General features: G+C 44.5%; 1 protein-coding gene across 1 annotated transcript in view; it reads left to right on the top strand.

The window, feature by feature from the left end:
- ABCA12 (ATP binding cassette subfamily A member 12) overlaps positions 1-13,089 on the top strand; it is an 88,398-nt gene extending 75,309 nt beyond the window's left edge. Inside the window, exons 43-54 of the mRNA XM_062578362.1 lie at positions 1,337-1,452; positions 2,102-2,261; positions 3,700-3,968; positions 4,641-4,851; positions 6,523-6,632; positions 7,235-7,379; positions 7,804-7,938; positions 9,288-9,391; positions 9,681-9,773; positions 10,209-10,314; positions 11,006-11,143; positions 12,360-13,089. Of these exons, the coding sequence (XP_062434346.1) occupies positions 1,337-1,452; positions 2,102-2,261; positions 3,700-3,968; positions 4,641-4,851; positions 6,523-6,632; positions 7,235-7,379; positions 7,804-7,938; positions 9,288-9,391; positions 9,681-9,773; positions 10,209-10,314; positions 11,006-11,143; positions 12,360-12,479 (1,707 nt within the window). The 3' untranslated portion in view covers positions 12,480-13,089. The remainder of the gene's footprint in view (positions 1-1,336; positions 1,453-2,101; positions 2,262-3,699; positions 3,969-4,640; positions 4,852-6,522; positions 6,633-7,234; positions 7,380-7,803; positions 7,939-9,287; positions 9,392-9,680; positions 9,774-10,208; positions 10,315-11,005; positions 11,144-12,359) is intronic.
- Positions 13,090-17,190: the final 4,101 nt, after the last annotated feature.

The following is a 17,190-nucleotide window of genomic DNA, read 5'->3' as shown; positions in this document are numbered from 1 at the left end:
TGTTCCTATAGATAGTTGGGCTCCCTAGCACAGTGCTGCATGATGAGGTGTGGGTATGCCGTTATACTCCCTGAAGTTGTAGTTCCCTCATGATAAAGAGGGTTAATAGCACTGCTGCAAAGCATCGCTGGGCTATGAAGATAAATATGCATGGTGTCCGTAGGCTGAAGTGCTTTGTGTCTTATGAATTACCTACAGTGCACAATGTCAAACCCACTCTTAGCTAGAGTTCTGCACGTGCAGGCTATCTCTGCTTGCGAGCTTTGACATCGCCAGCTATGCCGTAACGGCGATCGACTCTACATATCCTACAAATTTCCACTGGTGCATTTCTGCTAGTGTCTAAAATCCCAGTAACGTTACCAGTTCTTGAAAATATGAAGTCTTCAAGGGCATTTAGGTGGCCAGCCCTTGTTTGATCCAATAAGAGCTGAGGACTGAAAAATCTTTAGGAAGTGAGTACCTTGCTCTTTCTGCACAGCACCCAGCACAGCTTAGGCTTCTAGGTGTTACAATAACACCAATGCCTGCTAACAAAGCAGCCCTAGCAATGGGGTACTCCCCACTAAATATCCTAAACTGCCTCTTTATAGGAGGTTGCATAGTTGGGCAACAGCACAAATACCTCCTGCTTTGCATAAGGAATCTGAAAGGGGTCTGAAGGCAGTGCAGCTGCTGACTGGCTTGGCAAAGCAGCCCCAAGTCACTCTGCAGAAGCCCAGCGATGCAGCAGGACTGTTTCTGCATGTCTGTTCTGGGCCATCATTCTAGCACTGCATATTTGTAAATCTGTCTGTGGAAAAATCCCCAGAGTCCTTGCCACAATCAGTATTCAGCAGGCTGAAACTAATCCAGTGCTCTCGGCAACTTGATATTTCTCTGTGAATCCCTGCCAGTAAATTCTGTGAAATCCCAAAGCTGGGGAAAAGAGGAACCTCTCGAGGCAGAGGTTTGGTAGGTCACTGGCTTGACACAATGTTCTAAAGAGCAGATTTACAGGGCACAATGAAGTTGTCTGACCACAAGGCTAACAGAGAAACCCAAAGGGGTATTTTAATTTGCATCTTTTTTTTTTTTTTTTTTTTTAAGGCACTTTCTGCCCACAGTCCTGAGTGTTGAAGCTTAGCCTATTCAAACAGGCTTTAAGGGAATTCATATGCAAGTCTTAACAAAATTTGAGGAAGGCTGGGGTCCCACCTGCATTAGGTTTCCCTTAGAAAACCCAAACAGCGCTTGTGGGATGCAATTCAGACCTGGCATTTCTGCTTCTGTATAGCTGTAGAAAAATATTTAAGAATTATCATCCTAATAACATGTTTTTAATATCATTTTACAGGTACTTTTTATGGTCCCTATTGGACTCTCAATAGGAGTTATTTCAGCCTTTCAGATACCAGCTTTCTGCAACAACAATAACTTACTGGCTGTATTTCTTCTGCTGTTACTGTTTGGGTGAGTATGGAGCTTAGTTATTTAAATATCGTTGCGCAGATTGAGCAACTGTATTGCAGGCTGCTGTGATTTGGAATCTTAAGGAGAAATACATGGGCTTGGTTTCTGTATAGCTCTGTATATACTTGAGAAAAAGTGACCAGTTGCTCCTTCAAGGAGCAGTGAGGTGAATTGCTGTTGTCATGCCTGTTTTATTCAAAGCAAATTCTAAGTGAGGGTATAAAATATTCAAGGTCACAGTGACAGTCCAGGCTGTAAACACATGCTTATTGAACTATTGCAAAGTTTGGGATACAGAAGCATTTCAAAATCAGAAAGAGGGGTAAAAAATTTAGATGAAACAGGAAAATTGAGCGAAACTCTCTCTATGGCTTTGAATACTGTACTCCCAGTCTGTCTTGTCTTTTCAGTCTGGACTACACATTGAAAACATACATCATAAACATTTTGTCCAAATTCTAGTGGAATTTTTCCACTAGAAGCCATTTTTCCTCCCTTAAGCTCCTATAATATGAAAATCTAGTAACATGCTAAAAGAGCACTGCTTATGTAGTGTCTGAGGTAAGGATTTCTGAGCTGTCTTTAGTTGTTAGTTTTCAGCTACTCTTTGAGTTACTGTAGTATTCTCTGCACTGTTGATGATTTATAGATATGCAACGTTTTCGTGGATGTACCTGCTGGCTGGGTTCTTCAAAGAAACAGGAATGGCATTCATCGTTTATGTCTGTGTCAACTTGTGTTTTGGCATAAATACCATCATTACACACTCGGTTGTGTTTCTGCTCTCCCAGGAAAAGGCCACAGACCAGGTAGGTGTCTGCTGATGCTTCAGTTCCTCAGTTGATGCTTTGGAGTCTCCACCAGTAACTGAGTAAAGCAACAGGAGTCGTCTTGTTGAGTTTGGTGGGTTTGAATCAGGTGCTTGGTTTCAAGATTTTTGAGGCAGGCCAAGCAGAGGATGCTAGTCTCGGGATTTAAGGGGATTCTCTATAGATAGAATGTGGGGCAAATAAGATTTTCTTGTCTGTATAAATCTGCTCTGCTAGAGAAGAAGTGATGTTGAGATAGGGAAGATTGTATGTATATAAAAGGGGAAAAAAATAAAAGCTTGCCAAGCAGAGAAGGTCAGGAAGTGAGTATGGGTGCTTGATACAGGGTTGATGGGGGCTTAACTGTTGCTAAGTTCTTGCAGCACAAATTGTGAAGAGTGACAACTAGATTTCATTGCCCCAAGTCTAAAGTGTTCTGTGTTACGCACAGCACCAGCTGTCTGTCATCTAGATCTGTAATGCAATCATCTTCTCCCTGCAAGGATGAAAAATGACTTGGAGACATTGATGTTTCCCTGAAGTCAAGCCATCTCTTAAACAGAGATTTTCCTGGGAATCAGTGGGCTGAAATGTATGTTTTGTATTTGGTTTTGTTTTTTTTTAAAGGGTAATTACTTGATAAAACAATAGTTGGATTGGAATTTGCTTTCCAGCTTGATAGTGGAACGAACCCCTGGATTTCAGAGTGTACAGTTATGTTCTTCTATCCTTCTGTGCCTCTGTGGCAGAGAGTCTCTCCATTCTAATTTATTGCCTCTCTGTTTTGCTGTGCATGCTAATCCGTGCTACTTTAGTTAGAAACGTACCAAATACCTGCATAGAGAGTTCATAACTGCTAGACCACATACTTGGCTGTTTTGTCTTGAATTAACTGGAAAAGCACTTCTGTGTCTATTAGAGCTAATTCCTGTGTTTCTGGAAATGGTTGCCCAAAGAGAACTGATAGGACTTGGGCTATGGAGGAGCAGGACTAGGGGAGCAGCCCGTGCTCCTCCAGAGAGCAGTGCTCTGCAGCAGTCTGGTGTCACCACTACTAGCTGTAGGGAAGCACAGTGCCACAATGTAGCTGTGCAGCTCAGCAGGCAATATTCAGCCCAAGCTCCTGGGCAGGTTTCTGGCTGCTGTGGGCACTGGGTAACGCAGCCAGAACAGCAGTGAGGGGCAGTCCCATGAACTAGGTGCTGTTTGCTATGGGTGAACTGTTCACAGCCTCAGAGCTGCCTGTTTTTTTTTTTTTTTTTTTTTCCTGACCTTGTACCTGTGAAATGAGCTGTCTCCGGAGCTCTTTACTCTCAATTTATCTTCGCTCTGAGACACTAGCAAATCCCATTGTAATTGTTACACTTCAGCCCCACAATGAAAGCCATGAATTTATTCCATGAATAAAAATGGCAGTGACTGTGTTGCTCTTTTTTAGGGCTTGCACGACCTCGCCGAAAACTTGAGGCATGTGTTCCTTCTGTTCCCACAATTTTGCTTTGGCTATGGCTTGATTGAACTGTCACAGGACCAGGCACTGCTGGGCTTCTTAAAAGCCTATGGGGTGGACTACCCTGACAAAACCTTTGAGCTGGACAAGACCACATCCAAGCTGCTTGCCATGTTTATCCAGGGCACCGTGTTCTTTGCCATTCGTCTCATCGTTCACGACGGGATGATTCAGAAAGTCTGGAGTAATATATTAGAGTAAGTAGCCATCTGGATTCTCACAGTGAAAATAGACTAAGGTGGTTCTCGGTAGTTTGATTTTGAGCTCTCACACCTTCATTGTCAATAATGAAGTCCATGTGTTGTCAAGATACTTTGCAAACACAGAGTAAGTTTTCTCTGACAGCAGTCCCAGTACCTACCACTCATTAGAGTATGAACTAATGGAGATACAGGTTACTGGAGCCCCTCAGTAGTCCCTGCTGGCTTGAACTGTTGTTTCCTTTCAGGACTCTGGGTTCAGTGGATTGATAGTTGGAAAGAGGAGTAAGTCCACTGAGAGTCACTGTTTGCCACTGTTTGCTTCCCCCTGCCCCCAACCTGGGACCCTCACAGGGAGGAGGGAGTGCTGGTCACCAGAGCTGTTGATCACCAGTCCTGTCATCTGCATTGCAAGCGTTGCCGCAAGGCAGGACCTGTTCCATCTTAGCATATTTGCGGAACAACAGAAAAAGCTTAGGTAGAAAGAGAACATGAGTGTTTTTAAACTCCCTTAATGAGGCAGATAATCAGAGAGAATTGAAACTGCCTGCATTGTGTGTACTTGCATGCCCTGGGATTTCACATGAAGGCTCCTTAGTATCCCAAGCATGTGTGGCCATTACTGGCTGCACTTGCTAGAAGGTAAGGGCCCCTCTGCCCTTCCCCTAGATGCCTGTTTGACAGAGTGCATGGCAAAGCGTCGCTTCCGCCACCCGTGGCCAATGAGGATGAGGACGTCCAGGCAGAGAGGAACCGAGTGGAGTCTGGCAAAGCCGATTTTGATGTGGTGCAGCTCCAGAATCTCACAAAGATCTACCATCTCCCTCACAAACGCATCATGGCTGTGAAAAACATCAGCGTTGGGATTCCTGCTGGAGAGGTAAGCCAGGGTGAAAGCTGCAGCGCCTCCTGCCCCAGGGAGGGAAACTGGAACAGATCCACAGAGTCCTGCTACCTTCGCTCACAGTCCTTGCCTCAGCCCCAGCACAACTCTAACAGTTTGTTTTGCACTGACCTCTTCCTTCTGTATTCCTTTGCTTCGCACTTACTGTTTATTCATTGATTCCCAGTAGTGACCAAAGGCTCCTGGTGGGTTTAGGACACCAAATGACAGTCTGAATACCCCAAAAAGAGAGAGAGAGCAAGTGGGACGGTGGTGAGGGTATACTTAGAGCAATGTGTGTCTGTGCTGTGGTTGTCCAGCACCTAACCTGGTGGGTGTATGGCAGGTCACTGTGGAATCTACTGCTATACGGTAAATGAAGACAGCAGTATTTGTCCAGTTGCAATGATCTGTTAAACTAAACTGCGTGTGAAATGGAGCAAGTAAGGTTTATCTGCTTGCATTTCTCCATCAGGATAAGTCTAATCAGTTCAGATAGACAGACACTTTCATGAATCAGGAATTAAAACTGACTTCAAAGCAGCAGTATTCTTTGGCCATGTCAGTTCAATTACCTGTAAGAATACTAACCCATGAGAAAAGAAATGACAGGCGCACGCAGGGCAGCTCTGAGACCCAGAGGAAAGTTCTCAGAGCCTCTAGAAACCAGGCCCTATCTCAGGCTTTGCAGCTAACTTGTGGGGAAGCTTGAAAACCAGCCTTGGTATCAGATTTTTTTCAACTGCTTGGATTCCATTGTGATACTGAGCCTATGAAAGGACATCGGGTGCTAGGCAGGAGGAGAGCACACATGCATGGAGAATGTGGCACTGATTTTTCTGGCAGAGAGTCTTTCAGGGCCACAACTGGCACTGAGACTTACAACTCCTTGTAGAAGTCAGCCCACTTCCAGTTGAATTTTGGGCATCCTACTCCATCTGTCAGCAGACACCCTGGCCCTGCAGTATACCTTGTGCGTGGGCCCTGCGCACGCGGTAGGAAAGAGCCTTGGATCAAAGCTGCACTGGGCCCAGCATGCAATTTTTAGATCAACCACTCCCTATAAATGATATCAAAGTGATAGTAATTATCAGCACAATGGTGGTTGCTCATGCAACACAGAGCTGCATGTCTCCAACCTTAGCAATAAAACATGGATTTTAGCGTGAGATACTAAACTATACTACAGGGAGCAAGTTCTTAATCTCATTAATGTAGTGCATTAGTGAGATTATTTGATGAAAATCTAGTGTTGCATTAAGGTTTTACCAATGACAGGACAAACCTCACTCCCCTCACTCCTATGAATAGCTCTGTTCCTGTCAATGGGAGGCTTTGCACAAACTAGATCAGGATTTGGCCTGTCAGATGGGCTTGCTATGAAAATGCATCTTGCAGTAAAAGGAATGGTTCTGTTGGAGACACGTCCTTGATCCTTCATCATACTAAACAAACAGTCCTAATATAAGCTGCAGTATATTGCACCATAAACAACCTCTGTTGTAATGTTCGTATGCTCTGAGTATCTCTGCCTCTTGTTTAATTCATCTTGCTCAAGGGCCCAGAGAAAAGAAGTGACAAGTTGCACTGAGTACTCGTCTCAGAGGGATACTTCTGTGTTATAAATACAGTGTGGTTACATTTCTGTGTTTCTTTCCTGCAACCCAGTGCTTTGGCCTACTTGGTGTGAACGGTGCTGGGAAGACAACCATCTTTAAGATGCTGACAGGCGATATTGGAGCTTCCAGTGGAAGGTTGCGGGTCCAGGACCATTCTGGGTATGGAGGATGTGATTTCTAGGGAAGGCACATGAGCAAAGCAGCCTGGAGAACAGTTTATAAGGTTGAATGGCAAAGAAAAAGAAATGTAGAGTCTGGAACAATATAAAACATTTTAAAAGGGGAGTGAAAAAGGAACAAGGCAGGGAATCTGGCCCTTTGAGTTGCTTCCCTGGGGTTTGTATTTTGCTATTCTCTCTCTGCTGTTTTCGGAGGTATTTTTTCTAATTTGTTCTATTACAAATAGGGTCAGAATCAGATCCTTAGCTGAGTATGATTACGCTTCTGAGCTAGTATTTGAAGACCTGTAGAACTCATCCCAAAGTGCTCTTTGGGATGGAGTAGGCTTGGTGGCAGCTGTGCCATTTAAAGTCCTGGAAGTCATTGGAGAGTTAGGTACCAGACAGCATGGCTAACTGCTCTTGCAAACACAGTTCTGTTGCAGAACTGAGGGCCTAAAGGCCAGCGGTCTTCACGTTTTCTTTCAAGAGTTGGGGAAGGAGAGAAGGAAGAAGGGGCATGTCTTTCTCTCTGCCGTCTGTTTCACAGAAGGCATTGGCAATTCAGTGCGTCTAAAATGACTTGCCAACTTCCTTACACAGGTCCTTGAATGACATTGGTGAGGCACACTGGTCTCTCTTTGGATACTGTCCTCAAGAGGATGCCTTGGATGACCTACTGACGGTGGAAGAGCACATGTATTACTATGCTAGGCTTCATGGCATCCCCGAGAGAGAGATCAAAGGAGTGAGTAACACTGGGGCTTAACTGAAGGCACACTTCAGTTGTGGGGAGCTTTTACTTTGAATTAGTAAGTCCTTTAATAAAAAGTAAAGTACAATGCTGGCAAAATTTGAAATCCTAGCTTGGGGTGCTCTTGCTCAGCAGCCAGATGGGTGTTGTGTGAAGTAGATCTCCCCTGTACTGTGGAGTCGGGGTATGGCACACAGTGAGTTTGATATTGCTTAATGGTCTGACATTAAAAGCAGATTTGTAGAAACCATGGAAAAACTTCAAAGGAAGCAGGATTGCAGGTGCTGCATTTACAAGTTCCCTGAGCCAGCTCCTAAATGGTGGAGTAGAACAAAAGATTGCAAAAAGTTTTGTAATAAGCGTCCACCTGGTAATTTATTCATGGGCACTATTTCAAAATCAATACTTTCTCCCATAGATTGTACTCCAGCTTCTCCACAGACTAAATCTGATGGCCTACAAAGACAGAGTCACCTCTATGTGCAGTTACGGAACCAACAGAAAATTGTCAACCGCTCTGGCTCTCATTGGGAATCCGTCAATTCTGCTGCTGGTAAGAAATTGGGGACTTGTTGGGTGAAAGATGAGCCTAACTCTGACCTGGCAAGGGTACTCTGACAGTCTGGTGAAACCTCCTCTGAAACAGCCCACAGGGAGCTCTTCACATGCCTGCACTTAGCCTAACGTGCGTGAGTGTAAAGCTTAGATTCCAGTATGCACCAAAACTTGCTTTGGGGCCTAACAGAATGGTGACTCTGCTACTACTAGTATCTTCTAGAGGTCAAAAAGAGATTCTGTATTTGCCATTTGAATTTTCCTAGTTCCTGCTTGTTTCTTGATCTTGTAAATTCAAAGAGCTCTCGACTGCTTTGCACAGTCTCTGCAGAAGAGCAGCATCCAAGACTCCAAACCTGTAGGAAGGTGAAAGAGCAACTTCCCTCAAGATTAGAACATAAAATAGTATCTTCTAGATTTGTCTGTCCTCTCTGTCCCCTCTCTGCCCTCTCTTCCCTGTTCTTCTTGTGAAGTATGCCATTTCTAAAATACTCCCTTTGAAGCAGTTTTTCACTTGCTGAGTTTTGAATAGGTACAGTGATATGTGACCAGGTTTCTCAGCGTTATGTTTGATCCCTAGCAGGTACAGATCTCGCTTGCCTCAGCTTGCATCCAGTCTAGTACTTCTGCCTTCGCTTCTGACCACAAACACCAGCCTTTTAGCTGGTTTTGCTGCGTACAAAATCCCAATAAAAATGGAAGGTGGGGAAATATCCTTGGTATTGACTACTGCCAGAACCCAGATTGTTTTATTTCTGCCTAATATAGTGTGTTATCCTCAACAATAACAATTTAGCACTCAAATTGGCTAACGGTTTTATCAATGCAAAAATAGGGGATCACATACCGTCTTTCATCTTTAGCTTATTGTCTCACTTGCTTCGTCAGCATGAGAGATGCACAAAGCAAGTGCATGTGGGAACCATGTGCCGGTCAAATTTTTCATTTGAGATTGCACCTGCAGTGCTTATTGAGAATTTAAAACAGTGTGGTATAAAATGCAGAGCAGGGTTGATCTTACATGGCATTACCACAAATCCTCAAAGGAGTCCATCTGAGGCTGGGACCCTGGTGACCACTGTAGTCAGTAGGGGAGTGGAGAAGCTCCAAAGGGCGGTAGGGAAGGAGGTCTTGGGCAGGCTGACTTGCCTCTGCATGAAGGGATCCTGGGATCAAACTCATAATGTGAATAAGAATAGGGCCTTTCTCACAGATCTGTACCAATGGAAGCTGATTATTGGTCATTGCAAGCAAATATAACATAACGATGAGTCCTGAAAGAATGTGAGGGTTAGGAAGATCAGATTTTGTGTGAAAGTTTGCCTTCAGTCCTGTCTTTCCCTACAGGATGAACCAAGCTCTGGAATGGATCCAAATGCTAAACGCCACCTCTGGAAAATCATCAGTGAGGAAGTACAGAACAAATGCTCGGTTATACTCACATCCCACAGGTAGGGCTGGTATGGCTTTGTCTCTGGTTTCAGGGTCTGCAAGGTATATGCAGATGTATGCAGAGGCCCATCCTTCAAACTCCCCGCTGCTTCTCACAGAGCTTCAGAGCACTGAGCTTCGGCAGATCTGGGATTTTGTTGTGGCTGAGTTTGGGAACTCAACACTATTAAGGTGCCCCCATAGACCCACACCTTAATGCTTTATGGGAAACCAGGAACGTTCTCTGATTATTATATTTTTTTTATACCTTCGCAATGACTTACTAGAGTTTCTCGGTTGTTTTTTCAGCATGGAAGAATGTGAAGCCCTCTGTACCAGGCTGGCTATTATGGTGAACGGAAGTTTTCAGTGCATTGGCTCACTGCAGCATATCAAGAGCAGGTCAGTAAAATGTACCTATTTCACTTTTATTGAATGGCGTACAGAATTGCTGACGCATGATAGCTTTGAGGGCTCAGTTCATGAGGCCTTTTTTAATAAGGCATCACAGTAAAGCGTTGTTTTGTTTCAGTTTTTTGTACTACACCCTTGAAATTCTGTGTTAAATAATGTGTTTCCTGCTCACGTGCAGCCTTTTTTCCAACTTAGAGTAATCTGGAAAGTACGTAGGGGGGTTGAGCTTCAATTTTATTAGTATCATGTTAGCTCAGTTCCTTATTAAGATCCACCCCAAGCTAAAATCCCTGACACCACTCATGTTGTGCTCTGCCTGGATTAGACTCACCCAAGTGTGTGCAGCTCTCAAACCATTTCCTCTGTTTTTCTTTCCTGCTGTGTTTGTCTGTTTATCATGTTTTATTTTATTTTCTCCTCTAGGTTTGGAAGAGGATTCACTGTGAAGATGCACTTAAATAGCAACACAGTTAGCACAGAGACTCTGACACAGTTCATGAAGTCACACTTTCCAAATACATGCCTGAAGGTAAGTAGGGCAAATGGAATCAAGGGATGCTCTCTCAGTCTCTTCATGTTAACCAAGAGTATCTTGTAAGATGCTGGTAACATATTGTACACATAGATCCATGTTCTCAAAGTGTAAGGGATTCATACACAGATACTTGACAGTCCTGTCAGCAGCACTGCCTGAGAGCTGGAGCACCGGAGTTCCTTGGTGACTTAATCTCAGCCAAGTGAATTTCTGTTCCTATGACTGGTTCCAAAGAAGCCCGGGGCTGCATGGACATTCGCTTCATATTTAGTGGGAAATTTGTTGGTCAAGTGCTTCTGATAACAGAACCAGTGTAAAACCAGAGTAACTGAGCCATGAATCCCACCCATCACCCCAGTCCCATAACCCACTCCGTGCATTAATCAAAACACCAGATTGGGAGTTCGAAATGCTGTGGCTTCCTTAAAGCTTCGGACTCTGGGGCTTATTTATCATCCCACAGTTACAAAAAGCACAGAATGACCCAACGGGGAAACCTTAGGCAATACTGGACAACAACTTTCTCCACCTTTAGAAGCCAGAAGGAGGGAATTCTCCCTCCTTCCCTTCATTCTCCCATGATTCACCTCCTTTTTACTTTCATATTCAGCCAAACAGCCATCAGTTCTGTTGACCTTTATAGGTGGTAGTCTCTTGACTTTACCCCTCATTCCTGCTCTCACAGGATCGGCATTTCAACATGGTGGAGTATCACGTACCAGTCTCTGCAGGAGGAGTAGCAAACATATTTGATCTTCTGGAAACCAACAAAGCAGCTTTCAAAATCAGGCACTTCTCAGTGAGTCAGACAACATTAGAGGAGGTAAGGAATTAAAGATGTGTGGCCATCCGTTTGAAACTGTAAACAGGGGAGCAGACTGATGGTTACTGTAATGGACTGTTGCACACAATAGACTGTATTTTGAAAGGGATTTCTATCCATAATCCTCCTGGGGGCACTTTATCAGTACTACTCCCTCCAGATGCCTGTGCTGGTGCTAGGAAAATGCACGTAGAAAACTGCATGTAGCGTAAAGGATCTGCTCCTCCTTTTGGCACGTTTGTGCAACTGTTGTTTCAGCAGTTTCCTGAAGGGCAGAATTGTGGATCACCCAGTGCTAGGCTTCCTGACAGTAGACTTCATCCACTGATCCTGGAAAATTTCTGCTTTTTCTCTTTTTTGTACTGTATTTGGATTGCAAGTTCATTTAGCATTACTTCAAACTTAGCTTTGTGGATATGCTCCTTCCATTTTCTCTTGGAAGAGCATTCCCACTGGCGTCAAAATTTTCTAGGAAAAACCTCAACTATAAAGACTACCGAAAGGGAAAGCATCCTGTTGAGCAGCATTGTTTGGAGCATTAGGTCGGTCCCAGAGATAGGAGCAAAAATGTAGCCCTGTAATGCTGTGAACTGTTGAACAGAGGTCTGCAGGAGGGGGTAAGGAGATCCTCAATATTGTTTGGGGAGCTGGGGTTGTGAGAGAAACAGGCAGACATACAGCAGGAAGCCCCAGGTAATGTTTTCTGAGAAGACAGTGTAGGTTTGTATATGTGGAAATGTGGTCACAGAGTGATCTAGAAAGAATGTGCATTCGTGAGATACTGTTCAAATGGAAACTGTGTGATTATATGTATCTATAATATGTGAGTGTGGATGCTGAGTACATATAGATAGATGTGTAAAATAAGAATATAGATATATTATACAGTGAATAAAAACTGCTATGCAGCAGTATATCACACTATACTTTTGAAACATGAGTTGCAGGACAATAAGGTTTTATACAGGACCTTTAACTTCACATCCCTAGGTTTATCTTCAGTTGAGTGCAGACATAAGGGTATAGGAGTATGCATTCATGTATTTACATTAGACCAAAGAAGCCCAACATTTGTAATTCCAGACTCCAGCATGAATTAATTTCTGAGAACTCTCTCCAGGCTCACAGTCAAGTGAACAGCCCTCCCTCTTTTATTCATTTATATTATTAATTCTTTAGACTGTCACCTGCTGAATATTTTCCTTTAAACTTCCAGGTTTTCATCAACTTTGCTAAAGAACAAGCAGATCCTGACAGCGCGGATGCTGGTCCCGATGTGGCATCGGACAGCTGTGACACAAGTAGCCAAGACAGCACCATAAGCTCCATCTATTGAAGGGACCCAACCACAGGGTATCAAAGGCTGGAGAATAGATGTGATGACCCCAGGGAGTTCTTCCTGCCCTGATTTGGGTGATTCTAGGATGATGGGAATAAAAAGTCATGTTTTCTTAAAGTACTTTTTCTTTTGGATATGCACGTATTTTGTTACTAGGAGCATGGTAAACAGTTAAAATTGACGTTTGGTTACAAATTGGATTGGTCTTTCCACAGGTTCTTTTTTTTCCTCCTAGTTTTTATTTTAGGATTGCTTTTATGCCTGTGAGGACTTACTTTAAATCACCTGCTCTTACTGCTGGCGACTGTTTGCTTGCAGTAGGAATGGGCGTGATGGAGCAGAAGAGCTGTTGACAGTGCAGGGTGTTTGACAAAGGTAGCGCCACAGTTGCCTTCTCTGAAAACCCACACTCTGCTCCTTGCTTGGTGACGGACTTGCTGGCTAACCGTGAGAAAGTCGGTCAGTTTTGACTTATCCACCAGTAGAATAGGGTTCCTGTTGCTGCCCTACCTCACAGGGGTGTTGTGAGGATGTAGGTGTTACGTACTGAGTTGCATATGCCGTTGGTGGGGGCCACCTTTGGTAATGACATAAAACTTATCCGTACATGTGGGTTTTGTCAGTATAAATATAATTATTTTAAAATTGGTGCTCTCAGTTGTTTTGGTTTGTTCCTTTAGTTTATACCAGCTCTATGCAATTCCTGGAATAAGCCCCTGAAGTTCCAGACAGTTGCTGGCATTTGGTACCTCAGTTCAGTAATACCTCAAGAGAGCATTTGACCTTGGAGAACTAATCTGTCGTTCGCAAATGCAGTGTCCTGTTCTTTGACTGCCAGTCAGTCTCCTTGTGGCAGACTGGCTAGTCCCGGGCCATAGCGCAGGCTGGAGCAGACAAGGACAGAGCTTCTGAGACCCAACCAACCCAGGGACGCTGTTTTGCCAACTGGCTTCTCTTCATCCTTTTGACTGATGTTCAGAGCCTCTGCCTTCCAGCGGAAGCATAGTGCAAGGCAAGTGTATTTGTGGAAACCTCTTATATAAAGAAGTTTGCTCTGAAAGGTGTTATCTCCCTGAGCAGTGTTTCCCTTGGAAAATCCTTATATCTGCTCAGCCTCCCTCTACCAAGAGGCTCTACCCCTTCATTCTCCACCCCAGGCTCTTGACCACCCTTGTAACTCTGTAGCTGTGTTTTCCCATGTAATAAGGTGTGATTTCTTTTTTTTCTTTGAAGACTCTGCCTACTGGCCTAAATAAGATCACTGCTTACTGTTGAGCAGCATACTGGTGGGATACACATCCTGCTTTTTTTTCCCAGAAGAGTTAGTAAACAAGAGAGTTTTATATTGCTCTTTATTTTTATCAGTGTAAGGCCTCAAGGACTCAGTTTTGGTCTCAGATATTGGTATATGTGGCTATGTAGAGCTATCTATAGCACATAACAAACCTAGTCTTGAGTTCGACAAAGTTACTGTTGCTGGTAAAAGGAGAAGCTGCTAATAAAGCCAGTTCACACTTACGTGAGACCTGGAAAGGCACATGTGACACTGATTTTTTGATTCCCATATGCAATTCCAACCAGAGCAGGCTTTATTTATTTATTTATTTATTTTTTCCAAAGCTAATTTGAGCCAAGGAAACTTTAGATGAAAGCTACAATGACAGGCAGGCCTTTCTCACCCTCATCATCAAAGGAGCTTTACTAGTTCAGTTCACATTTGATGCTAAGGCTCACCAAGATAACCATGCCAGGAATAGGTACTTTAAATACCAAGCGTGTTCAGGACTTTACAGTGGGATTCAGAAGTTCAGAGTTGAGCTACTGCAAGGAGGTCACGTTTTCTCTGTGATCTTGGTGTAAACTTCAGCAGGAGGAGTTTTGTTACAGGTGGAAGGTATTACCAACTGTTGAATTATGCCTCAACCTGCTGACTGTAATTAAAACTGGAATTCAGCTGCTTTCCAGAATGCATTTGACAGCTGCCATTTATAAGTAACTGAAAGCGCTGCCCAGACTTTCAGTATAGCTTCTATTATTATGTCTCCAGCTCTGCAAAAGCTCCTTTTTTCTCTCATTTTCATTGAATATCTTGAAACAGATCACAGTATAAAATTAAGCTTTCCTCTAATGGAGGGCTTGTGCTCCCTGCAAAGGACTCAGAGCATGAATGCCAATGATTTAAATGCAGTCTTGTAATACCAATCAGAGTATTATTTTATTATGTCGATGGCTTTGCAACTGCCAGTGAAAGATGGATCTTCAGACTCTGTCCAGATGTACTTTACATTTAATTGAGGGGAACTGTGATACAAAGCTATTCTTTTGTCTCTTTAGAGTCTACTAATCAAAAGACAGGAAATGGTTCATTGGAACACTTCAAGTTGTAGTTTAATTGGGTAAAATTAATTTTTTTTTAAAAAAAGCAAAAGCATCCTCTGAATTTCCACCCAATTGTAGCATTAATAGAAACATCTGCTCCGTACAAAACGTGTCATGGCCATGATATATGCTCTCCATTTATACTTGCAGGTAAAAATAAAACATCTGTTATTGCAATCAAGTCTGTAGATATTGGTCCAAACAAGCAAAAGTTTACATACTTAAGGGAATTTAATTGAAACCCATGGAGAAGTAGTTACAACCATTTAGAGGACTGACGCATCTGGCAAGTGCGTTGTATGCAACAGATACCACCAGAGGCTGTATTATCTTTTTGGCATATCACAAACGTCTCTACTCCCTGCAGAGCCTTATAGTTCAGCACGTCCTTTTCTGAGGTAGGACATGCCCCAGCCCTGCTTCCAGGACCTTGAACGCTGCCTTAGAGAGCCTGCGCCAGGTTTCTCAGCCTCCCCTCCGTCTTCCCGGAGGAGGCTGCGCTCTGCCTCCAGGGCCAGCTGGGAATAGCACGTACCAAGAAACCGACTGCTAGAACTACGACTAGCCTTTACGCATCAGGGGGTGGGCAGGGACGCTGCCCCGTGTTCGGGGCTTGCAGCAATCCTCGCACTGCCGATGTACGGGCAGAATCAGAGGTGGGAGGACGTGCTGGCCTCAAAGAGGGTTGCAGGATGAAGCAGTTTCACAGTGGGATTTTTAGGAGGCGTAAATGCAAACCTCAGCATGTCCTAGCGTCCAACGTACGTCCACCCAGAGTCCTCCAAGTCACCCGACCACCAACACAGCTCCGCGTGTCAGTCCCCGAGCAGGGAGCTAAGCTCATTGGAAAGGCCGGAGGTGCACTTGGCTTGCCCGCACGCATCAGCTCTCTGCAGGCATGGCACGAATGCTGCGGTCCGGTGGGAAAACAAGCTTTTCACTCCAGTTCTCTAGTACAATCTCACTGGAGCCATCCTAACAACGTGCTCAAGGCAATAGGCAGCTGCGGCACTGGGCAGACGCTGTTGGAGGGATCGTGCAGTCTGTGCATGTTAACTGGAAGTGCATGGACCTCAGTTGAGCTTAATTTAAGAAAGCTGTAAAAAAAGTACGGAGCTTAGATCAAACAAACATGCCCAAGGAAAGAGAAGAGAGGCTCAGGTTGGGGTCCGAGCCTCCTGGAATTTGTACAGTTTCACTGAAGTTGTTGCAAGTTTTTTTTTCTTTTGTCTTTTTTTTACCAGCAGAGAAAAATGTAAGCTCCCGCACTTCATAGGGCAAATGTTTTCTGTAAGCTAGTGAAATTTTAAAAAAAAAGTGGTGGTTGGATGGGAGCAGCACGTAGCGTGCTTTTATTTATTTATTTATTTATTTTGCAGCTGACAACTGTGATCTTGCATAGCTATAATGAAATATCAGCAGCGCATTAGAGGGGAGAGCGGCAGAGAAAGGAAGCAGTGGGGAGCATCAAAAGTGAGTTGCCAGATTACTATGCTACAACAGTATTTAAATTAAAAAAGAAAAACCTGCTCTAATTAATTTAGTTGTTCGGGGAGAGGGTGGAAACGAGGAAGATGGCTCTGAGACAGCAAGAACAACATTAGTATGGAAGGCGCCCGGCGCTGACTCACTGCCGACTTCACTCCTCGTGCTGTTTGTGTGCCTGCACTGGCAGCCGGAGGCACCCGGGGAGCAGAGCCCGTTTCAGGCCAGACCTTGCTCCCATCGGCTCGCCTGCCTCCAGGAAACACCCCAAAACGTGGGGGAACCCGAGGGGTCCCGCTGGTGCCTTCCAACACCCCTGGGCGCAGGGCGCAATTGCTGCTTTAAGTGATCTTTGGAAACGAGGGGATTTTCGGAAGCAGGGCTTTGCTGGTGAGGGCAGCTCGGAGGGCACATGCTGCCAGACGAGGGAAATAAGCGGTGGGTCTCCCACGGGGTCGCTGGCTCTGGCGCCCGCAGCCACCTATGCAATGGGTCACGCAGCATTGGCTTTAGCACAGCCGTTGCGCAGCCCCGCAGGACGTGGGCTTCGCAGCGGGCAGCCAAAGCACGTCAAGAGCCTGATCAGCAAGATTTAACGCTTTCTGGGCTATACTGCTGCGCCCACATCTGGGTCTTATGGTGGTTGGAGGCAACAACCCTCCCATTTGCTGCATCTTCCAAGGCACAAACAAACTGGTGACCAAACCAGGCAGGCCTGGAGACACCCAGGGTGAAATTCAGCAAGTTAGAGCATCTTTTAGGGCCTCATTAGAGCAGAAGCTGCTTTCTAGCTAAAGGAAACGTTAGCCCTTCCAGAGGGGCTCACCATGCTGAAAGAGTTGCC

Source organism: Rhea pennata, chromosome 6 (assembly GCF_028389875.1).
Source record: "Rhea pennata isolate bPtePen1 chromosome 6, bPtePen1.pri, whole genome shotgun sequence".
Taxonomy (NCBI): domain Eukaryota; kingdom Metazoa; phylum Chordata; class Aves; order Rheiformes; family Rheidae; genus Rhea; species Rhea pennata.
This window is presented reverse-complemented; position numbering and strand designations above follow the sequence as displayed.